At 39.9% G+C, this 25,280-nt stretch overlaps 1 protein-coding gene across 1 annotated transcript; it reads right to left on the bottom strand.

Annotated features, from left to right (window-relative positions):
* Positions 1–6,015: 6,015 nt before the first annotated feature.
* Positions 6,016–21,679, bottom strand: MTPN (myotrophin). The gene is made up of 4 exons (XM_063134952.1): positions 21,410–21,679; positions 14,144–14,257; positions 13,027–13,110; positions 6,016–8,907 (listed from the first exon to the last, which is right to left on the bottom strand). Exons 1-4 carry the CDS (start codon positions 21,479–21,481, stop codon positions 8,821–8,823), a joined length of 357 nt encoding a protein of 118 aa, XP_062991022.1. The 5' UTR covers positions 21,482–21,679; the 3' UTR covers positions 6,016–8,820.
* Between the last annotated feature and the right edge of the window lie 3,601 nt (positions 21,680–25,280).

The following is a 25,280-nucleotide window of genomic DNA, read 5'->3' on the forward strand; positions in this document are numbered from 1 at the left end:
ATTGTCACTTCAGGTTTTTTTTTTTTAAATGTGCTGCTTCCAAAACAGAATCTGTCACTGTGTCAAAAAAAAAAAAAAAAAAAAGAAAGAAAAAAAATATGGACCTGTGTCCTGTGTGTCTAATGCTATTCCTTTTGTTCTCAAACCTAATTCTTTTCTCCCTTTAAGTCAAAGAATCTTTATGCCTGGTTCCAGGTGAGTGGCAGATTGAAGTGGAATAGTTGTTCACAACAGGTACGACCCAGTAGCTTTGCATACTGACGATAACTTCCAAACGCAGCTGTTTTTTCTCTAGAAAGGGGGGGGGGAACCCAGATGGGGCAAAGTTTTGAATGTTGTGGAAATAAGAGGAAAGAGGAGGAGAAGGAGGAGGAATGGAGAGAATGCCACAGGTCGACCCATGAAAGCTGGGAAAGAATGAAGTTGACAGACTCTTGTCTGCTGATGGCGCACAGGGAAATCTTTGACATTAATTTACAGCGCATTTTGCTCCCTGCACCTCTTTCGGAATAGCACCTCTGACAGAAAAACCTTTTGAGTTCTATGAAGTGGGAATGAGAGAGTTCTCCATCTCCCCAAGCAACCGTCTGTTGAGTGAACACTGAATTTTCTTAATAGACAAGAGAGAATAAGCAATTTTCAAGCCAACTGTTTGAGCTCTTTGGCAAATCCTTATAAGTACCTCATTATTTATACAGATCAAGTGGCTGGAGAGTTCACTGCAGGCTCATTCCTGTTCTCACTATGCAATACAGATCTAGAAATATGAAGACAACAGCTGTTTTCTAGAACTCAAGGACACTGTAGACCACTTCTGCAATGACCTTGAACAGCCTTTCCCAACCTGGTACCCTCCAGATGATTTGGATCACAACTCTCAGGATTCCTGACCATTGACCATGCGGGCTGGGATTGACAGGCGAGGTGAAGCACAAAACATCTGGAGGGCACCAGGTTGGGGAAGATTGACCTAGAGGATGTTAGACTTATTTATTTATTTAGAATATTTATATACCGCTCCCTATTGAAATTTTTTGGAACGGTGTACAAGATAAAACGAAAATAAAAACAGAATAAAACAGTTAAAACAAAATTTAAAAGAAGCAAAAACAGAGATTCAAGGCTGCATATTAAGGAAAGGCTTCTTGGAATAAAGATGTTTTCAGGAGGTGCTGAAAGGAGTACAAGGTTGGTGCCTGCCTGACCTCCAGAGGCAGGGAATTCCACAGGAGGGCCGCCACCACGCTGAAGGCTCTTCCCCTGGTGGATTCCAATCGGAGGATGGATCTAGGTGGAACCACCAGGAGCAGGCTCTCGGATGACCTCAGTGACCGGGCAGGTTGGTAAGGGAGAAGGCACTCTCTCAGGTATCCTGGTCCCAAGTTGTTTAGGGCTTTGTAACACTAGGACAAGAACCTTAAACCTGGCCCGGTAGTGAATAGGCAGCCAGTGCAGTTCCCTCAGCAGAGGAGTTACATGCTGGAAAGGGGCAGCTCCAGACAACAGCTGAGCTGCAGCGTTCTGCACTTGCTCCAGCTTCCGGAACAGCTTCAAGGGCAGCCCCACATAGAGCGCGTTGCAGTAATCCAATCTTGAGGTTACCTTGATGCATTTCCTCATCTTGTTCCTCAGGCAGGTCTCTGCATGAACTGTTGTACATTCATTTATGATGTGTTCATTCAGCACATTCAAGTTTCAGCCTAGTATATTAATCACAAAGTGGGGGGTATCTAACTGGTGTCCTTCTGCTAACGGAAGACATCAGCCATTGGAATGGAGGATTTCCAGTGATTCCTTCTCTCTCTGTGCTATCTCCCACTCTATTCTGAAGGGTCTCTGAAATTGCCTCCTGCCTGTTCTCATTAGTGGAGAAATACCAACTGGAGACCACTCACAGTTGTTATTCATAGATTTTATATCCCCACTGTTTTTTTGTTTTTTTAATATGGACACTAACAGGTTAAAAACAGACTCCCTGCAACAAAGTGCAAAGGCCCATAACGGGAGAAAAGTCAAAATCAGTGCCATTGTTCCAGCATATGCTTCAGGGCAAGTTAGGTTAATTACGACTGAACTCATCAGAATATTACAAAAGGACATAATGACATACCTTCTATTCCCCATTACAAGGTAAAGGTATAAGATTGCACTGTTGCATAGCTTTGCACTATCTCCTTATTATGAATTAAGAGCGAACTGTCTTTACTTGCATAGAGGCAGGTGTATTAAATGTAAGCTGCGTCGATGATAAGAAAGTAGGAAAGCTTGGATTCCCCCCCCCACACACATTTAATTGAAACTCAAGAGTTCCATAGTTGCAAGCCTAAGCACAATACTGGCAGCCATGTGCTAAACTTGGTACCCTTTATGAATCAGTCTATTCAAGCTGCTTTGCATAATCATTCAAAATGTGTATCTTAAAGAGCCCTTGTTTGGATGGAGTCAGAGTCCTCTGCCTGAGCAGAAAGAATTTCCCCTTGTGCGAGGGTATGTGTGTGTCTCCCCACATCTGGAAATCTCTCCCGCCCAGCCATTTTGCATGACATGGTCCCCAGATTCTCAAGAATTCCTTTTTGGGGCATGTGAAAAGGTACATTGGGGAGTTAGGGAAACTCCATTGTATGTGCAGAGCTCTGCCTGTTGTCTTCTGGCCCTAATTTACCGACTAACGTCTCTTTATCTCACAGTGCTCCTCTTCGCAAAGTTTTATATACCACTACTTTTACTTCATTCAAAATGCAGGCTGTGTGTACTTGATACTTTAAAAAAAATACCTGCACCAAAGCAAAATTTCAATTCTTGCACAAACTATACACATTTGGATCATTGGTCTTGCAACATTCACTTTAGCTATGTTAGTCATAAAAAGAGGCATGAGCATTATGTAGGACTAGAAACTTACTTTAAATAAATAAATAAATAAGCAAGCAAGCAAGCAAGCCTCTGGGCAAGCTGAATTATGACATATATTCTGTGTTCCCAGAAGATCACAGCATTCACACAGCCCTGCTCAAAGGGAAGATTACCTTAGGGCCATTCATATAGGCAATTATTTAGTATGACAACTTTTAAAACGGTGATTAGGTTGATGAGGACAACGGTGTGTGTCTTGCCAGTAGTGCCCCCAGAGCTCTGGAATGAGCTTCCATGGGGAATTCATCAGGTGTTCAGGAACATAAGAAGAGTCATGATGGTTCAGACCAAGGGTCAATCTAGTCCAGCATCCTGTTCAGAGTGGCCAACTAGCTGCCCACAGGAAACCACAAGCAGGACACAGGTGCAATAGCATCCTCTTCTTTGAGTTTCCCAACTGGTGTGCAAAGGCGTACTGCCTCAGATACAGGAGGTAGGCATATCACCATCATGACTAGTAGCCTTTATACTAGTCATGATAGCTTTATCCTCCAATAGTCTAATCTCCTTTTAAAGGCATCTAAATTGGTGGCCATCTCTACAACTTGTGGCATCGAGTTCCATTGTTTAACTATGTGATGTGTAAAGGCATACTTCCTTTGACCTGTACGGAATTTCCCCAACGTTCAGTTTCACTGAGGACCCAATTCTAGAATTACAAAACAAGAAAGCTTCTTCCTGTCTATTTTCTCCATACAATGCATAATTATGTACACCTCTATCATGTCTCCCTTCATTCAACGTCCGCACCACCACCCACCACCAAGATGAGCATTCCCAGCTGTTGTAACCTTTCCTCATAGGGGAGTTGCCCTTTTCTGTACCTTAAATGATGACCTCAGAGAATTTAGTAAGTAAATAGCACAGGTGCTTGAGTATGTGCTTAATTTCTGTTTATCCTGACAGTTTATCAGTGGGGCTCCTTGTGCTTCTCCTTCATAGGAAAGCTCTCAAGATCCACTTGATTTTATTAGCCTTTTCTAAACTGTATTTTTGAACAACTGCCCTTATTTGCAATTGCTGTTTTTATGCATTTTTTACTGTTTTATTTATTTTATTATGTACACCATCTTGGGAGGATTCTACCCTTAAATCCACTCTAAAATAATTATAAAATAGAACTCACACCAGTTTCTAAACTGTATTGCACATTTAATTAAATGTAATTCTCTGGTTGATGAATTTCAGGCCTACTTCCAGTTTTTAGCTTTTTAATACTTCCATGGAATTGCAGAATTCACACAACTGTACACAATAATTAGGTAAGGCACTGAGGTTCCCTTAGACTTGCATGCTGTACTATCCATTGGGCTATATTGATGTTTTGACCGAACTGCTAAAATTAGGTACCAATTTTTTTCTCTCAAAACATTCCCAGCGCCTTCACTAAAAGAATAGCAAATAGGCCCCAAAGCCCCCTCTCTGTTAAGAGTAGCTCAGCTCAAATGATCTGTGAATTAGGAAATTTCCTCACTTTCTCTATTAACCTAGCATAGCCTCCATCTTTGCAGCATATAATGATTCACAGCAGAACCCTTTAAGTCATATTGTGCTGTGTCCAGTTTTCCTTCAAAATGGTATCTCCCACAGAAGACTCTCAATTTCCCATATTATTTAGAATTGGAAGTTTTTATACACATTTGGAAAGCACTATGTTCCAGCTAACAGGAAGTCCTTCCTTCAGCACAGCATGAAGTTCACCCAAAGTAGTTCTATGATCATTCCACATTAAATAAGCATCTTTTTTCATGGTTCTCAGTGGCTCTGAGGACAGTTGGATTGTTTGGAGAAGGGAACCTCTTTTCCAGGCTATGCTTAATTGCAGGGCAGACAAGAAAAACATCAACTACGCTACATCATTTGGAAGTACTAACATAGGACATGACCCAGATAAAAATGTGATTTGGACATTTTTAATAGAAGCATTTAGTTTCTCAATGAAATCCATGGTGCTCAGTTTTACTGGATTCTAGCACTGCTTAAAGTAGGTACACTTGTACACTCCTCACATAATGGCAATGTATTGAGGTGTTGAAGCGATACACCTATCCCATTGTTCTAATGACCGACATGTCTATTATAACCTTTGGAAATTGCCTCTTAAATTTGTATCTTTATCAGCCATCTACTTTTTTAAGACTACATACTGAAATACGTGATGTGTCTTGCACAAATGTTCAGAATAGTTAGTCACACTTAAGTCCCACTGAAATCAGTCAGACTGAAATTATTCACATTGAGTTCAGTAAGTTTTAAGTGTGACCAACTTGTTTTGGATTCAGCTCATGAAATGTTAGGGCTTGGTCACACATTCATGTGCACCTGCTAGTGACTAAGGCAAGAATTACCTTATCATATCACTGTATCACAACACAATGCATTCCAACGAAGTTGGTTCATGAATCTGGCTCCACATCATAAAGACATTCAACCAATAAGCTTCTGTGCTGTGCATAGTAGGTCTGAGTCCTGTGAACAAATACCCACTGCAATATAAAATCATTTAAGAACTGCACATTAACGCATAGAAATGTACATTCACTCCCCCCCCACTCTGATTCTAAGATCTACAAAAGCTAGGTTAATTGGAAATACATTTGCACAAGCAAATTACTAGTTTATACACACTACTCCTGCAAACAAGTGTGTTTATTCTATATGCTCAGGCATACTCTTCAAAGTAGTTGAGGGTTGAATGCCTGAACCTGCCAAAAGTGTTGAATAATCAAGTGATTACAACTCAAGAGACCTATATATGTGTTAGCCCGCCTTTGTATTTAGCACAAATTCTTCAACTTTAAAGGAATGTTGGAACATTTGGGTTTGAGAAAATTAGGGCTGCAATAAAGAATTCTGAGCTCCTTCACAAAACTATAAGTTCTAGGATGCTTTTTAGGAAGCCATGACATGGCAGAGGCTGCTTTAAGTGATCTTCTGCTTCCCTCATATAATAGTAAGGGAAGAAGTGAACTTAAATTATAGGCAGGATGATCAGATGCCACTTTCAGAAGCCAAAGTAGTTTTAGTTTCTAGCTGCAACATTCACATTACTTAATTTGAGGATTACAGTTTAACGCACAAAAGATCACAATAAGAGTTGACTAGCTTTTGTTCTACACAGGATTTTAATTACACTACAAAGTGCTAGAGGCAAATAAAGGATAGTTGAGGGAGAGCTGTGTGGGAAGGGTACAAAGGTAAATAAAGCTTCAGGTTTCTCTATAACACAATTCAAGTTTATTCCATTCATTCTTGCAACACAAACACAGTATCATTTAGCAATCTGATGTCTATGAACCATGATAATGATAAACCAAACTGTGTCAAAATAGTTACATCGTGGAAAAAGGTCAAATATCAAAATGCACAAAGCACTACTTTTCTTCCATCACTGGGTAGAAAGATATGATTGTTTTCCCATTTATAAAATATAAGACTGTTCAGTTTGAGATTTTGCATGCAACACTGCAACTGCTTGACTAGGACATTCCACTCTTACCAGCTTCTTCTATCGATCATTTAACCCATTTAGTACTGCATAATAGAACAAAACCTAAGTTATGAAAGCAATGCCTATACAAAGGGGAGCATAAAGCTTTAAGACTGCAAGTCATTATTTTAAATTGAAATATCTAAAGATGGATATTGGTGCTGAGTTGAATTTCTAGATTGTAAATTTTGACTACTTCTGAAGTGTCCTACTTGGAAAAGCAATTTATTTCAAGAGGTTTCTCCATATAAGAACTAGTATGAGACAGTGATAGCCATCATGTTTTCTTCACATAAGGAAAAAGGGATAGGAACAGAACAAGTTTTTACTACAAAAATCCAAAGTTACTTTGATTTTTTTCATTTTTAATTTCTAGGCCAGAAATAAGATGCTTGACCTTTTACTCAGCGGTACTTGCAGAAAAATTTGATTGATTTAAATAGTAAGGAATTAAGTATATTTTAACTATTTTAGCCATTTGGCTAAGGAGATACTTTTACAGCTACTCATCAGAATTAACCTGTAATTTCTCAAGTTAAGATATACAAGTAGGAAAAAAGAGTGAGATGGCTACATGGTAATGAAAATGCAACCACTGAACTGCTAGAAAGATCAAAGTTATTCAATACTAACATAGGGAAGATTGAAATTGACAGTCGTTTGTAGTAGCCAGCTATGAAGGAGCCATTCTATGAATTAGAATGTTGCTTTTTAGTAAATCAGAATGACATCCTCTCATTACACTTCAGGATAAATTTCAAGTGAATCATGGCCACTGTGGCTAAAGTTTGAAAGCTGAACGTGTGTGTGACTGCACAGACTTTGGATGCAAAGCCTGCTACATAGCATTCCTGCTACAAAAATCATAATACTTCTACTTTTAAGACTGCCTTTAGAGATTGTTCTTCCCATAGTTTCTGAATAACTTATTTTAATATTATAAGTAGTATCAGTGGGAATAAGGGAAAAAGAAAGGTCAGACCTTGCAATTTAACACTAAGGAGACGGTGTTCCTAATTCTTTTTTACTAGGGTGCTATAGTGAATAAATTTCTTATTGTCAAACTTAAATAAAATGCTTTCAAAATTGAAAAGTTACACTCAATACCATGAAATGTGTAGACATTAAAGTTACCTGGATGATGAATCATGACACTGTATCACACACCTTGATGCAAAGCCAGTAAAAGCTTCACTGGGAAGTTTTAAACTACATGATCTACATTTTTGAATAAGAATATCTAAATGCTATTTGCACTGGCACCCCCAAATCAATGTATTCACATATTACAAAGCCTTATGCATGAATTTCCCTAAGGCTACCTTGAACAGTATTTGAGAATGTACCTGAATAAACAGGCATCCTTTATTGGGCAGGAAATGCAACATGTCAGTGTTTCCTTTCGGAACACGACTGCTCAATGAACTGTACAATTTTTTCAGATCCAATGCCATAATAGTGAATCAAATCTCATTTCAAAGATAGATACATATACAAGACCAATGTGATGATGAAGCAGCTATGACAATGCAATTTTCTGCAATATCTAAAAGAATGAAATTAACTTAAATTGAGAGCCTTTTCTTCTTTAGTATTTAAGTTATTCTGAGTCTAAATCATGAAGAGCAAAGCAATCATCCTCTAGCACCAATAGGTCTGGAGCTGTCACTTTGTTCCAGTATATTTTATGGATGAAAAAAATTTAAGTGAAAGACTTTAAGGAGCAACTCTTTTCCAAAAGTAGACAGTGTGCACAATCTGGCTGGTTCTTCACTAAATGCCTACTGTGGTGAAAAAAACCACATGATTTTGATCATTCTATTAGCACTCCTGTTAAAAATGTAGCCCTGTCTTTACTGTGCATTCCTTGTTAAAACAGGTAGTCAAAAATTAGTGTGACCTCTAATTATTAAATACTTGGACATGATAAACAGAAGCCCTCAGCATTGCACAACTTACTTAAGGCACAGGGACACAGCTACAAAGAAGCTATCCCACTGCCTTGATTGATAGATGGCAGTATAGCAGCACAGGGCTGCTACTGCTTTTACAAGTTAGAAAATACAGAATAGAAGTTCCATCTCACAAACTTTCAGCAAGTCTTATCAGAAGAAGGAAAGTTTACAGGCTACATACATTTCAGACCAAACTTTTCCTCTTCCTCAGCAGAGGTTCAATTTTGCTAGAAATGGGGAAAAACTGCACCATGGACCAAGTCTTAAGGAGACACCAATTACATAGTTTTATACTCTTCCCAAACAGGTTCTCTTTTTGATAGAGGAACCTAACTAGTCTGGTTTATTGTAATTTTTTCCCTCCCTCTCCAATATTTAGCTGAAGAAGCTGGAAGATACGAAGAGTGATAGACAGGCAGCAGTGTGAGGCCACAGGAGAGACATTAGATCTCAGTCCATCCGTCACTGGAGAAGAGCTTTGATTGCCTGATTGTCACTGGCTTCAAAGGCTGTTAGTCCATCTGGCCCTCTCACAGTCTTATCAGCACCCTGTAAAAAGATAAGAACTGTCACTTTAGAGAAAGGGATAGAAAAACAGGCTGCTTACCTGTAATGGTGGTTCTTTGAAGTCATATGTTTAGTCACACATGGGCTGCAAGCTCTTCTGAGTTCTAGACGTTTCCAAACAGCTGCTCTGTGCAGGCACAGAATTCCATGTGTGACTGCACATAGGCTACGAAGAATAATTACATGTACCCAGGAAGGTTTTCTCACCAGACAGAACTTATACATTTATGGTTACTTAAGTAATTTAAAGTTTTTAAATAATTTACTGTGGTTTTCTTACTTTACAGTCTGTATAATTTATTTAAATTGAGTCACACTAGTTTGATAGGTTTGTTTTTATGTAAGACACCAAAGGGATAATTTGAAAATTCACCATTGAATAATTTGGTTTTCAGTAATTCCACAATCCCAGTAGTAAAGTTACAGCGCAAGTTATACTGTGGAAACTAAGTTTCATCCTACTAGGTACATACTTCTGGGATTTTTATATTATTTGCTTTTGAAGCTCCCCTATTATTACATCCATTTGCTATAAGACAGAAGGTTCTCCGCGTGATCTGGCATGCTGCTCTAAAGCTTTTGGGAGGGAAGGGTTTCTGAGATCTTCTAGAACACATTTGCCATTAGCATACTTCTGATCATTGTTACTACTCGCCAATTAATGCTTTAAAAATCTGACCATGCCTGTTTGGCCTGCCAAATGCTATCCCTAGGCAAAACTAGACTCCTGCTCACTACAGGTGGTAGGACAGCAGGGTGGGCAAAAAAGCCAGTGGGAGCAGCACATGCAGCAGGAAGCTAGCACTTCCTACAGGAAACCCGGAATGAGATTAAATGCTCCGTTCTGGTACAGAAGTCAGTAGAACTCCCTTCTGCTAGCTTTGCCAACCTGTTCCATTAAGAAGTGTTTTGGTTCACTTCTGGTTGTTTTAGTAAGTGCTAGCTTCATTTTGTGATATTGGTGAAACCTGCTGATGCACAGACAGCATTAGATACTGCCCCCTTGATTGTGACCTGCCAGTCCTATTGGTGCTCTTCTAGACCGGAAAAAAAATCTTGTGAGATTTACACAATGCCTTCCCGAAGAGAAGTTTGGACTCTTAATTGCACGTGGGCAGTTAAAACAGTCGAACTATGTGGGAAAGCAAAGAGTAGCAATGGAGAAAAATAAAAACATCATAGTCATGATAGCCAAATTCTAGTCAGGAATCGTTCAATATACATTTTTGGGCCTTTTCCCCCCTTTTGTAGCAAATGGTTAGTGAATGTGTTTAAACCGTGGTTAAGTAGCCACCATGGTTAAGAATGGATCACACAACATGCTAAAACATATTTAGCTCAAAATGCTTAACCACCATGGCTTGCTTGCGCGCGCGCGCACACACACACACACACACACATATATATATATATATATATATATATGAAATCCTTTATAAAACCCTTCAGTAGAGTTAACAGGAAGATGAAGGGCTGTCCTAATATTTACATCTTACCTTATATAGCTGTTTTCCACACTCAATTCTTAGAAAAGGATTGGTAATAAAATCTACCTATATTTATTTGCTTGATTTGAAGCCAAGTAGCTAGCCTTTTCTGGCAGGCCTATCCAGATCAATGTTAAATCATGAATTTTTAAGATGTATTGATTCCTATTCTAATTTTGTTCCCCGCCTCAATCCAAAGGGAGAGGCGGGTAAGAAATATATATATATATATATTATTCTTATTATTAAGTAATGTGCTAGCAGTATGTCTAGGAGTTTGAGCAATGGCACTTGTTTTTTTATGGTAAGATTATGGCTCATCAACTGAAGTTGAGTTTGTGTTTTACCAGTAGTCCCCTACATCCCCAAAATGGTTGCTTAACTTCTGGCTGCATGATGTAACCACAGAAAAGTTAAACTACACAATTAGGAGGGTTTTGAAATATATTTTGGTGAATCCTTCTTCAGTGTCTGAGCAAACAAGCTGACCTTCGAAGTGTGCGTTCTGACATATATACATTCAGAATTTGCTTATAAGATTGGCACTTTAACTGTTGCTATCTTGCAATTTCATAACAGTCCAGAAGAAAAGTTGGCTTTGTCCTTCAACTCAGATTTTCAACTTTCCATTGCTCTATCTGTATTTCCGTTTTAAAGAGGTTGTCAAGGCAGGTCTGAAGCAGCACACGCCTAGAAGTGTGTCCTAAAGACACTTAATGACTCTACTCTGTCAAAATCATGGCTGTAATAGACTACGGCCAATTACAATGATTAGTGTGTCAGCAATATAATATCTTGGAACACTCAATCACCAGCAATCTCAGCACTTGATGTTTTCCAAATACACCTCAATTTGTGGTAAAATAATAAATCAATTTGAGCTTGTCATTGCCTACTTTTTTAGAGTAAAAAAATTGAGGAAAGTGGCATGAGAAGAGTACACAAAAGTTACGGAGGGTGAGAAACATCTGGCTTGAGTGTTCATGAACTTGCTTGCAAAAAGGCACTAAATTAAAAGGAACATTCTCTTTGCTATAGATACATTTAGCATAGTAAGTATAGGCTTGTATAATACTATGAAACCAGTATTCATTTCTTCATTTTGAATTGAAATCCTGCATTTGCCCTTTTGGGCAAGTTCCCTACTCAGTCTAGAAATAGCCAATCCATCCTTCCCTGGATACCCACAAGGCCATGACCCCTTCTCCTTCCCCCCACCCTCTTTTACCTAACTATCAAACATTTGGTGGCTTCCCACCTTTTGTGCAGATTTTCCTCCATTTTAAGAGGTTGAAATGCCCCTCCTAAGGCTAGGTTACTGGCAGTAAGCACTTCAAGCTAAAATATGTTGAATTTTTGGCTCCTGGAATGCAGCCCCTGAAGAGAGGTTCTCCAAAGTGGAATTTAGCCCTCAGGATGAAAGAGGTTCTGCACCCCTGGCTTACAATGGCTGTTGAACTGCATGGTGATTTAGGTTCCAGTGCACACAGATAATCAGACTTTTTTTTTAATCAACTATTATTCAGTAATCAATATTGCAAATGAATCAATGTATTTGTGATGTAGAATGCTCACACTAACATAACTGAAAGTAGTTTATGAATTGTGAACCATCCAGAGAGCTGCGGCTACTGGGCGGTATAAAAATGTGATAAATAAATAAATAAATCAAGGTCAGAAAATATTGGCCATGACTTAAAAAAATATATATCTTGAATCTCTCCTCTGAATTTTCTCTTTGCTATCTTTATACTCACCTCATAATGTTCAAAATAAAGTTGGTAAAAAGTGGAGTGATACCAACCAGCTTCCAAGCTTTTAGAGAGTGCCCCCGGGTTTCCAGGTGATGATGATAAGGAGTATATTTGCAAAATAAAAGTTAGTATGCCAGCCACAACCTTTTCTGAATTGGTCTGATTTGGCAACAGTTATCCATGCCTTGGTCACACTATGTTTAGATTAACCCTTAAAAAGCACCTGGAAGCTTCAGTTCATGCATAATGCAGCAGCTAGGCTGCTAACTGGTGCACAGTATCAAGATCACATTACTGCAATATTGGACAATCACACTGTTTACCAATTGTTTTCCTGGCTCCATTCAAAGATTTGATTTTAACCTTTAAAGCCCTAAACAGGCTAAGCATCTGGCTATCTAAGGAACTCACTATGAACTTGCTCTGCTGTGATCATGTCCATTATTAAGATCTCCAGAAAAAGCCCTATTGTGGGGCATCGTTGCTTGTAGGCACATATGAAAGGGCTTTCTCCTGTATCACTCCCAATTTGGGGAAAACCCTCTCTTGTAAATTCAGATTCATTCCCATGCTCAGTTTTTCAGAAAACAGTCAAGATGCAACTAATTTGGACTCTTAAATTGTTTAGTGATTTTAATGTTGTTTTAATGTGATTATTGTTGATTTTTATGTTATTGTTGATTTTATTTGATCTGTTGTATATCTTGCTGACTCATGTGGAAAGGAGGCATAAAAATGTTAAAAATATATGTGCTTATGTTTTATAAATTATGAAAATGACATTTTTGAAAGCAGAGTGGAATTTGTTATGTTGAGGTAAATGTCACAATTCAACCACAATGCAAATCTACTAGTCTCACCTTTGACAGGAGTAACTTCACACAAGAGACATGGCCTTCATAAACTGCTGAAAGGAGTGGAGTGATACTGTGTTTATCTGGAGCCTATAAAAAAGAAGAAATGAAGCAAAATAAGAAATTCAGAGTTTAAAAAATATTCACCTTATATTTGTAAAAAGGCTCAAATAGTATTAAAAGAATAACTTGACCTATGTATAAGAATAGATGGAAATATTGAGATGTAAAGTAACGTCTGCAGAAGTTCCTTATATTGGATGATGCAAAAAACCCATTACTCACTGGTGGTTACCTGCCAAAAAGGGCATGACTGCACCAGCACATATTTAGAACCAGGTGTATTTAGCAATATTTCTGCACAAATATGTTCCAAAACCTGTTTGGTGAGCGTGTGGAAGGAGAGGCAAGACCCTTGCAGGGGGAGAACTTGCAGGAAGTAGGGGTGCTTAAGTTCTCCTGTGGTGGCCCTCCTTTGCAAAAGCTCTCTGCCCACTCTTCCTTTCTGAATGGCTTAGTTTCTCTTTCAAAGACTGGGGGAAAGTGATTTTAAATGGCAGGTAGCGGGGCATTTGCAGGAGAATCAATGGATAGATAACAGGCAGGCAACCGCTGATGATTCTTCCCTAGAAAGGCTGCCCACCTTCTCCGTGTTTAAGGAAAATGGGATTGGGAACTTTGCGTCTCCATTGTAATATGTAGTTCTAATGGATACTATATCCTATTCAAACGGACGTGAAAAAGCTCTCACAAAACTTGTCTAATGAATCATTCAACTTTGAGCCATCTAGTTTAACACAATTAGTTTTTTAATTATCAGTTAATCAAGGCTAGAGACTGAATAGTTCCTCAAAGTACTGAATGTAGCATAACCATTGTTGCTTATAATGTACACACCCATCTCACTATCTCCTGTACTAAATCAATTTTTGTATTGCTTCAAACACATTCAAAATCTATTTGACCAGTGGCAACACTGAAACAGAAGAAGTTAGTGTGTACACCAAGGGTAAGCATACCTTTACATCACCAATTTGAATTGTTAAGAACTATTATTTGTCTCCAACCAGAGAAAGAGATAAAGATAACCTCACACAAGCTTGACTGATTTTCGTCAACGTACATTAATATCAGCTCCCTTTAGTAGAAGAAACTCCAGGATCTCAAGCTGTCCACAATCTGCAGCATAGTGAAGAGGTTTCCTCCCACCTTCCAGTGTCCGATTAACATCTTCACCCTTTAGTATTAAGAAAGGTCACAATTTTACAACATTCCTTTGGAAAATATAACATTTACTTCTAACTATGATCAATGATAGACAGTAAGACATTGCTCAAATACAGTAGCACAAAGCAACCAACACTTGTACAAAATATAGTCATTTCGGAGGCTAGGGAATGTGGAGAAGGCAGCCTGCAAAGCAATGCCTCATACCAAGAACCAGGAGTGTCAAATTTAGATCCATGACAAGTTTTTCAAAGTGTTAGTCACAACATATTTTGTTTTTCCTATTCCTTTTATCCATCCATACCTCCTTTCATCTTACCAATCTTCCTGTCTGCCATTCAGATCCACGTATCTAGCTTTCCTATCCATCTGTTCATAGCCTGAAGGTTCATCATTACTAGGACCACTGAAGTACTTGATGTTATCAGCCTAGTAATCAGATTTTACAGTTGCCACCAGAACAGTTATTCATGTAGCAGATGTTTTGGAAACTTGGCTTTGCAGTAGTTTACAAATTATTTAAGTAATTTAATATTATTTTCTTTTAACTATATCCATCCCCTGAGTCAAGAAGGTTAGCAAGCTCCAAGTTGTAGATACAGAATGGTAAAGTCCTATATTGATTCTCTTCAATGCGCAAACAAGATCTATATGATCAGGTCAAATGATGCTGACGAACACCACAAATATGAAGCAATCAAGGAACCACATTTTTAAAAAGCCATTTAAAAATAGCTTATTGTCTAGAGCAGCCTTCACCAACTTGGTACTCTCCAGACGTTTTGCACTACAACTGCCTACAATTTTCTGATAACTGGCCATGGGGCTGATGGGAACTGAAGTCCAAAGCATGCAGAGGACACCAGGTTGGGGAAGGCTGGCCTATTGTCAGCTAGTCAATTAGAACTTACTAATAAACATGATATGTTTGTGAGCTGTGCTTTGAGCTTTCAAAACTATACATTTGACTTTTCAAGGATATGTGCGGCAGTGTAACATTAACAATGGTTAGCTTTAAAGAAACAATATGCTAAGAAGTATCTGAAAGTGTTAATTGAAAGAACTTTATGAAGATAAGAAGAGCCCTATTCAATCAGACTATCTGGTCCTGCATCCTGTTTCCCATGGTTGCCAATTAGATGCTTCTGTGAAGCTCACAAACAGGGTATGAAGGGCTATTGCTCCTCAGCAAATTGCACTCAGTAACATCTTGCTTCTGAACTTGGAAGTTCTATGTGCCCATTAATAGACATGTTCTCTATGACATTTATCCTAGCTCACCTTAGAAAATACTATAAAGCACTCTAAATTGCTGCTGTTCTGTTTGTCACTCTGAAAAGTGTCAATTACACTTATATATATATATATATATATATATATATATCCATATCCATATCCTAAAGGATTTAAATACTTCAAATGCCTTAAATATTTTATTAGGTCCCAAGTTAAACAACCTCTTAAATTCTTGCACTTTGAAGAATCTGCAAATTCTGAGAATACTGTGATTCACTCTGTCAATAGTTTTCAACATGTTTCTTCAATAATATATAATAGAACACCAAACTTACTAAAGTATGAATAGTGACTTTCCTCTTTACTGGATCAGGATTCCAGAACTGCTAAACATACCTTTCATTTTTTAGAAGTCAAAGGTTTCCAGAAAGTGCAGATACTGTTCTTTCCACCATGAATAAAACTTTTGATAAAGTCTAATCATTTAAATTCCACTGTTCGTTTGCTATCTCAAATTATAAGAATGAATTAATTTTTTTATTGTCTTTATCCATTCAATGCACTATGGCATCATCCCATTAAAAAGATACAATGAATAAATTTAGTGATAAATCATTTAATTGTGCAACTCTAAATTTATAATTTAAAATGCTTATTACTTTTCCTTCCGATTAAGCCAAGCCAACTATCTTTGCTTTTGACTCTGCTTTTTGTATTTCCCTATTGTTTCACTAAAAGATTATTTCTTTGAAAACTGAATTCTGCCAGACTGTTACAGAATGTTCATCACAGTTAATGCCTTAATCCCTTGTGGCCACTGAATGCACACCTCTTGGTCTTATGTTACCGTACTTATTCCTATCCTGAACAGCTATATACAAATCCACCTTCTTCTCCTCTGCATCTCATTAATAACCACTTAAAGGCTCTTTGCAGGACAACATTAACCTCACTATTCATTCAGATACTGCACAACTCCTACAAGAAATTTGCATTGGTAACAGGAAATCTAACAGAAATAACTAGATTCATTCTAAGAAAAACTGTAACAACCCTATCACTTCAAGATGAGGTCAAAATGAAAGCTGGCTCCTAAAGTTATTGAAGACTTAAGACTGGAAATATTCCCACAGAAGTCTTACATTTCCTCAAGGTAAATGTACACCATCAGGTAGTGGAATAATTCTCTCAAACTAAAAAGGTTCTAAGCTGGCTGTAGTTACTTAGGGAAAAGATCTTGCAGATCAAAGCACTAATCTCTCAGGCTTTCAGATGCCTAGCAGTGTTAGAAAAGGGACTAGGAAGACACAAAGAAGCATACCATCACTATGTCTATAGAGTGCCGGTGCTTACAATATATGTTTAGGTTTTTCGGTTTCGGTTTTTTAACGTTGAAGACATCATAGAACAATACTGTCGGAAGGGGTCCTGTAGGCTCTCTAGCTCATCTACACAATGCAGGACACCCAGAGCCAGAGCATTTCCAGAAAAGGATAGCCCTCCCATAAGGTAATTGGTTCCACTGTTAACTGCTCTTATTATCCAGAAGCTTTACCTAATGTTCAACTGAAATCTACCTATTTGTACCTTAAATCCATCAGATAGAGCCCTGCCCTCTGGGGCAACAGAGAACATGTCTTTGCCCTGTTCTATTTGTTAGCTCTTCAGGTATTTGAATTTTCTATCACGTCCCCCTCACAGCCTTTTCTTCTCCAGGCTAAACATACCCAGTTCCTTCAACCTCTCTCATAGGAGTTGTTTTTCATACCACTGACCGCCTTTTTGCCCTCTTCTGAACCCATTCTAATTGGTCTACATCCTTTCTTACAGTGTGGCACCCAGAAATGGACAGAGCTCTAAACAAAGTTTGCCAGTTAATCTATGGAACGCAGTGAGCTTACTGGCTTGTCTAACCACAATGTGTTTAAAATCAAATTTGGAGAAAGGTGAAGACAGCTATGAACATCAGGTGCAAAGAACAGTCAAACGTAGCATCAACAGATACACACCTTCAGAACTCTACTGAATTATATAAAAAATTACTGGACACGTGTTGATTATTGCTTCACATAGATATGGGAGATCTATATTGTTCTCCTGTCATATGTTTATATAACATACAATGCAAAATTAGGCAAAAGCAATTGCCATGTTATCAGCTTCAAGTAAAGGAAAGCATTTTAAGGTGAGCTCTGGGAGAGAGATAGAAAAATGCATCTCAAAAACTAGGTTTGGATGTTATTTCACAGTTGGCTGTGCATACAGAAAAATGCCACCCTTGCAAAAATCTTTGGAATGCAGCACTGTAAAAGAGTGAAGATGCACTCCCCCTTCCCACAAATTGACAATGTTTAGGATACATATGTATCTCCATCCTGCAAGACCTTTGTGAAGAACTACTGGCTGACATAAACTACTTCTATAGCAGTGCTAACTGGACCAAAGTGTACCTACCGTATTTCTTCGATTCTTATCTCAGCAGCTGGCAATGAATTTGGCAGATGTGATAGCAGCATGTGTTTAAATACAAAAGTTCCTCAATCATGTAGTGAAGAGTCCGGTTTTAAAGTGCTAACAGGGTATCCAGGTGAGGAGTGGAGAATCTTCTTGGCTGCTGCTCGCCTCTGCAGTGTCTATCCCTAAATTGCTGTCTCTTCAGAGTGCCAATACCAGAAGTACCCTTAGCAGGCCAAAAGTGCTTAAGGGGCTCCAGGGGTTCAGTGTCCCTCACCCACACCCCACTTTTGCCATTTAAGATCAGGACTCCCCTATTTCTTCCTACATAATTGGGGCAATTCATACTTAAACACACAGAACTGATTGTTTGGTCTTTGGTCTTAACTTTAATAAAACTCCACTGCCTGCCTTTCGCTTCCAGGAACAGATAGTTTTAAACCACCAGAATACCTTAGCATTAGGATTATTGTTCTGAATAGCCTCTCAATAAATTAAGACTTCTTGGGGTTTTAAAGTACAAAGTACTTCAAAAACTCACTGATGTCTAAGGGCACAACGCTGCACTCCCATTAGAAGGGTTCAAAGGCTTTTGAGTATGCAATGTCCTATCAGGCTGCTGACAGCAGAGCAGGAGGAGTAATGGAGATTATTTTTGCCTCAGTTGTCCTTTATTCTTTTTCCTCTCGATAGGTCACTGAGCCCACTTAGAGGAGGTACACTGCCAGAGGTGGGACTGACGCTAGTGAGGACATAGAAAATTTTGTATCCTGGCCTCTCCCCTCCTCTCCCACCAAATCACACCCTCTACCAAAATATTCATTTATTTAAAATATTTCTTGGCTACCCTTTGGGCAGGAGCCATCCCACGGTGGTGTACAACAATAAACCCCATAATAAAAAATGATGCTGTATTAAAAAAATCAAAACAACAATCAAAAGCAAATATATCAGAGGAAAGGCAGAGTAAAATAGTATGTTTCAGGGCTTTCTTAAGAGCCTGCAATGATGGGGCCTGGCGGACCCTCCAATGGCAACTTCCATGGCTGCTGCAAGGGCACAGGGAGAGACATTGATTTTGGAGTCCCTCTCTTGAACTCATAGTAGTGTCTGCAGCTTCAGGAGGGGAAATCTGAAAAATCATATGGTCTCTGGGATTTTGCATAGGGACTTAACAATGCTATTCCACAGATAAGAAACTGAAGCTAGGAAATTGCAACTTATCCAAGGGCAGGCTACACAGACTTTTGAAGCCAGGCCCTATCGGTTGAAGACCAATACTCTCCCAAGTAGTGCTGTGAAGAGATCCATTTGTAGCAAATGACTAATGAGTGTGTTTAAACCATGGTTACGTAGCCACCACGGTTAGGAATGGTTCACATGACACGCTGTCCTCGTTGCTTTAGGACAGTCTTTTGTTGCTTTAGGACAGTCTTCTCCAAGTTGGTGCCCTCCAGATATTTCAGTTCCCATCATAGAATAGCAGAGTTGGAAGGGGCCTACAAGGCCATCGAGTCTCAGGCAACATAACCAATTGTAGTCCAAAACATCTGGAGTTCACCAGGTTGGGGAGGACTGCATTAGGAACATAAAGCAGCCCTTATTTTCCTAGTTTTATTATGTATAACTTGGTTCGCTCATAACATTATCGTTATACTTAAAATGTTTAAAAATAAACTCATTTAGTAAATTCATAATTATCATCTGAATAATACACTTATAATAATATAATATCTCTATGCTTTCTATAAAAGTATTTCATTGTTTTTAGTTATCATTTTTGGGGGGAGTAAAGGCTGGATAACAACATATGAATACGTTGTTTTAAATTCTAAAAGGAAATATTTCATAATTCCTAACTGCTCAGATTATTGAAAAAAAAATGGCCCATGGAAAAAAAATCCCCCTGCCCTTGAATTCTTCCAGGTCCCCCCCACCCCATCTTCACATCTCTAGTGCTGGGTTTTAGGTATCTGTGTATCCTCTTTTTGATTTCCATTATACTATTAGTCAGCTTCTTCTGATGAAAACTATTCATTTATTTGACTATCTCAAATACAAAAGCAAGCAGTGGAATCTCTTTGCAGATCAAGTTTTGACTTTGCCCTTGTACTGAATAGCACATGTTCTCTCTCTACCCTCTACTCTCCCCCTCACAGTTTAATTAAGATTTGTGTTGAAGGAAGGAGGCAGAAAAGGACAGAAAACAAAAAACACACACCAAAGAATGCTTCTCTAGTTCTTATTAAGGTGGATTAATTAGGCCTTACCACCATTTAACTAGCCATATTATGTGAACCTGGCTGGATAAAAGAGCACTAAAAGGGTATTACTTCTTTTCATTACATTCTTCCATTGCTATCGCCTTTAACTCGGTGCAAACTTAGCAGAAAGTTGGACGCTGGAATGGCCTATTTTACCTTTGCTCTCTTATAAGATACAGTAGCAATTTAGTCCTATGTTAGTAGCTGACAATGACTTCTACACATGTTGACACCCATGGATTGCTTGTGTCAACCAACACCGAGGGTGGGGATTGAAACCTCCTGACCAACTTCCTAGCTAAATCTAGATCTGTGGACTCTCTGGAGGGGTTTTTCACCTTTAAAACAGCTTTACTGCTGTACAGTTGTCATTGTTGAAATGTTAATTCCAGCTTGGTGATGTTTACGTTTGTATGTTGAGGTTTTTTTTGCTAATGAAAATAAAGACATCAGTAATAACCAAACAAAATCAGCAGGGGCATTATTACAGATTAATTACAAACGAAAACAAGACGTAGCTTAATAGAAGCATCTTCGATACACCCACTAAATTTTGGGACGGGTTGATGTTCCCCTCCATGCCATTTGGGATATATGACAGAAGAGTAAAAGCAAGCTTCCCAAGACGGGCTAATTTGGGAAAGCGAAAGGGGGTGGGGGGGGGCGCAGAGGAAAAAGCCGATACCTGACCCAATGTAAAACTCATAGTCACCGCAGCACTTTTCACCACCAGGCCCAAGCACACGGGTGGGTGGGGACTAGGCCTCTACCGAAAAGGAGCCTTTCTTCAGCGTTCATCACGTTATCAATCAGATGAATCTCCACATCCCTAAGGTTACCTCCTTCCCCGGCCAGTCCCTCCCCAAGCGGTAATTTGAAACAGGGACGCGGGGGACACACACACACCCCTCGGCGTGATTTCCGATGTCAAGGCTCAGCCCTGTAACAGGTGACGTAATACAAGGGCTCCCCAGAGCATGTGCAGACTGCGCCAGGCAGAGGCCTCACACACTCGAGACGGGGAAGGGGAGGCCGAGGGGACGCCTCTCGGGCCCCGGCACTTTTCCTTTCGCGATTTCAAAGCGGGAAACCAGACCCAGGAGCAAGAGGAGGGCGGCGGGGGAAAGCTCCCCATAGCCTGAGGCCCAGGAAAAGACGCCGAGGCCCCCTCGCCCGCCAGCCTCCCCCGGCCGGCTGCCTCGCCTTACCTTGGCCACGTAGTCTTTCACCTCGTCCAGGTCTCCGTTCTTGAGGGCCCACATGAACTCCTTGTCGGACATAGCGGCTGCCGCCCTGACGGGGGACACGGCGAGAGGGCCCGGCAGCGCTCACGCGAGGAAAGGCGGCGGCAGGAGCAGCGGCGGCGGCGGCGGCGAGGAGGTGGTGGGCGGGGCTCGGCTGCACCGGAAAGGGGTGCGGCGGCGGTTAGGCTGCTGCCTCTCGTGGCGGGAAAGGGTGGCGGTTACGGCGGTTACCGCTGCAACGGCCGTCAGCGCACGCCCGAAGCAGGAAGAGAACCAAGAACCCAGCGCCAATGTTAAATACTGTATCTTCGTGTATGCATATAGTTTATATTACACAAACACAAATATATATATATGAAGGGTTTCGTATTTTGGCACACACCACTTCCGCTCCCTTGGTCGGCCCGCGTCCAAGAAGCGAAGTGAGGCAAGTTCGCGTGAGTGCGCATGCGCCACAAAGACAGCCAGCACTCCACACACCCACTTGCCCCCGTCCCCTTTCCTTTTCCTCCCAATGCGGCGGCGCTAGCTTCAGGCTTTTAGAGCATGCGCAGGGAGGAGCGTCCATGTCGCTCATGGAAACGGCAGGGAGCCGGAGGAGAAGACCACTGCGCATGCGCTTATTAGCCGAGCAGCCTGATTCACGTTCGGAAAGAAGCTGTTGCTTAGCCAATTGTAAGCACGCTTGCGTAGATGCCTTGGGTCTCTTGCTGGATAATGAGAATGAGGAGCCGTGATGACTTTCAGTTCAATAGCTTTAGGTAGTGGAGACTGGTGGCTCCGATCTTGGATGGGCTCTGAATCCATTCTGGGTTTCAATGAGAACCAGCCAGAACTCTAAAGGAGCTATCCAAGGTGCTGAACCTATTTTGGGGCTAGGGTTCAGCACCTTCTATAGCTGTCTTAGAGTTTTGACTGGTTCTCATTGAAACCCAGAATTGATGTATAGCCCTACCGAAATCACTTTCGATGGTATTTGCTGGGGAACATGGGTGGGAGGGTGCTGTTGCATTGTGTCCTGCTTTGTTGGTCCCTGGCCGATGGCTGATTGGCCACTGTGTGAACAGAGTGCTGGACTAGATGGACCCTTGGTCTGATCCAGCATGGCTCTTCTTATGTTCTTATCCACATTTACTCTGAAGTAATTCCCTGGGCTCTATTCCCCCAAGTAAGCATGCAAGGATCGCAGCCTGTTCACAGCGTAATCCTATGCGTATCTATTTAGATGTCCTTTGATTTCAATGGGGTTTACGACCAGGTTTACAAGCATAGGATTGCAAATTTAGGCTGCAATCCGAGTAAACCCCATTGAACTCAGTGGAACTTATTTATGAGCAAGCAGGCATATATTTGCGCTGCAACATTGCAGTCCTAGACAGATCTACTCAGAAGTACTCTAACTGATTTCAGTGAGGCTTTCTCTCAGGTGGGACTGCAGTCTGGAAATGCAAGCATGTGGTTAAACAGTTCTTTATATAGTTTTGCTTCAATTTGTGGAATGATCAGATCACCTTTTTTTTAAAGCAAACCAGAGAGTGTTGACTAGTATAGAAATGTAACAGACAATAACAGCGACAACAATAATAGATTCCAAAGGAGAGGGAATAGGGGAGGGTCTTCTCTTACAGCACCATGTACATTGATGGTGCTATATAAATAAATAATAATAATAATAATAATAATAGGAATCTTAGCATTTCTTATGCTAATCTTCTCTTTCAGGATTTACTTTTAAGATATTTTCAGCCTAATACTATGCACACTTGGTGAGAAGGCCATTCAACTCGATGGGACTTGCTTATTTTTGAGTAAACATGCATAATGTTGTCTTTGGGAAACCCTTTCTCCGATTCTTTCTGTTGCTTGTATAGAAACATTTGCAATAGCTGTTAAAAACAAAGCAGCCTATATACAAAATAACAATAATGAAAAAGTGGGCTATAAATATTTTAATAAAATAAAGTTGTAAAAATAATCCTATGGTTATTCAGAAATAAGTCCCACTGAGATCAATGATATTCACTTCTTAGTGTGTGACTCAAAGTAAATCCCAGTAAATTAAATGGAAGTTGCTCCCTACTATATGCATGCAGGAGTGGAGCCTCAAATATCATTTTTATGTGCAACCATTTTTAACGAAATTATGGAACATAAAACCTTATTTTTAGATTTACATTCTATTTTTTAAATTATACCACTACTTCTCTTTCTTAATAATACAAGTTAAAAAAGAAAAAGAAACTTAGGCTTCAACCCTTCCAGCATAATCATATGCATATTTAGAAAGAAAAAAGTTCTACTTCTGCCAGCATTGTCCAGCCAGCCATGCCTGGGAATGCTGGCAGTTATAGGCCTTTTTTAGGGCACATAGGATTGTGCCCTAAACTTACTTTCTAGGGCATAAGGCCTATTAAATACTGTAGGACTTCGTTTTGAGTCAATAAACATAGAATTGCACTGTAAACTGGAGAGTTTGGCCTATATCAGAGCAAGAAAATGTACGTGATTTTTCTCTTTCAGAGTAAATCCTCCAGCAGTACATCACCGGAGAGGACCTTCTCAGTGGCTGCTCCAAGGCTCTGGAACTCCCTTCCCAGGGAGGCTAGACTGGCTCTCTCCCTGTTAAACTTTTAGAGGCAAGCAAAAATATTTTTGTTCTGGCAGGCTTTTGGGCCTGTGTTAATGTATTGGTTTTGGGGGTGGGTTTTTTTGGGGGGGGGTAATTGTTACTGTTTTTAAAATATTTTTAAAATCTTTTTAATTTTACTGTGGGTTTAATTCTGTTTTAACTTTTGCAAATATGTATTTATATGTTTTAATTGTATATGTTTTAATCTTGTAAACCGCCTTCAGTATTGGGAAAAAGGTGGGATATAATTATAATAATAATATTAATAATAATACATATGATTGCTTTGTAAGGCCTCAATAATGAGATATAGAAGGGGTTTCCTGACATTTCTACCTGTATGGAACTATGCACATGGCTCCAGTGTTGGGAGATGTATATGCAGGCCTGAGCTCTGGAAGCAAAGATCTGACCTTCAGAACATTTAGGCTGCAATCTTGTATGCACTTTCCTGGAAGTAAGCCCCAATTGAAATGAATGGGATTTACTTCTGATTAAATATGTTTAGATTGCACTGTGGATGTGTTTGGAGCCCTGGGTTGCATCAAATAGTATCTTTCCTCCAGCGGAATGGGCACTGCTAGCAGAATGAGTTTCCCTTCCCCAGTGAAGCTTCCTGTAAGTCCCCCCCCCACATCTGCTCCAGAGGTTGTAGGGGTGCCCTCTGGAGCAGATTCAGGGGACTTGTGGGAGGCTGTGCAGGGGAGGTGGAGAAGGGAAATTCTTGCTGCTAAAGCGGAGGCCAGCTCACATCATGGATTTAGCTCCCTGCTTTCACATATTCGTAGTGATATTGAGGGAGGGCAGTCTTCACCCTTCATGTTTCCAGCAGTGTGTACTTCTTTCTTAGTTCAAGAGCACACAAGACAATCAGACTAAAGGCGTATTTAGTCCAATATTCTGCTCCCACAGTGGCCATCCAGATGCCCTAATGGGATGCCCATAAGCAGAACATGAACACACATGTCCCCTCCTGCTCGTATTCCCCAGTAACTGATATTTAGAGGCATCTGTCTTCCAATCATGGATGTAATATATGGAACCATCATGACAAGTAGCTATGGATAGTCTTATCCTCCATGAATTAGGTACTTAGCCAACTTTCAAGACCATGGTCTTCCCCAAGGCAGCTTACAAAACAAATCAGTAAACTTCAGTATCAAAGTATAAAAGCATTTTAAATTTTAACAATTTTAAAATAAGCTA

This window comes from Elgaria multicarinata, chromosome 9 (genome assembly GCF_023053635.1).
Source record: "Elgaria multicarinata webbii isolate HBS135686 ecotype San Diego chromosome 9, rElgMul1.1.pri, whole genome shotgun sequence".
Taxonomy (NCBI): domain Eukaryota; kingdom Metazoa; phylum Chordata; class Lepidosauria; order Squamata; family Anguidae; genus Elgaria; species Elgaria multicarinata.

What these genes read in the sequence shown, in the direction of transcription:
- MTPN (XM_063134952.1), bottom strand. Translation starts at nt 21,481, where the DNA reads ATGTCCGACAAGGAGTTCATGTGGGCCCTCAAGAACGGAGACCTGGAC. An exon ending in TAAAGGGAGCTGATATTAAT is followed by an intron (nt 13,111 to 14,143) that starts GTACGTTGACGA and finishes TCTTTTTTATAG; the next exon opens with GCTCCAGATAAACACAGTAT. An exon ending in TGAAGTTACTCCTGTCAAAG is followed by an intron (nt 8,908 to 13,026) that starts GTGAGACTAGTA and finishes ATCTTTTTACAG; the next exon opens with GGTGCTGATAAGACTGTGAG.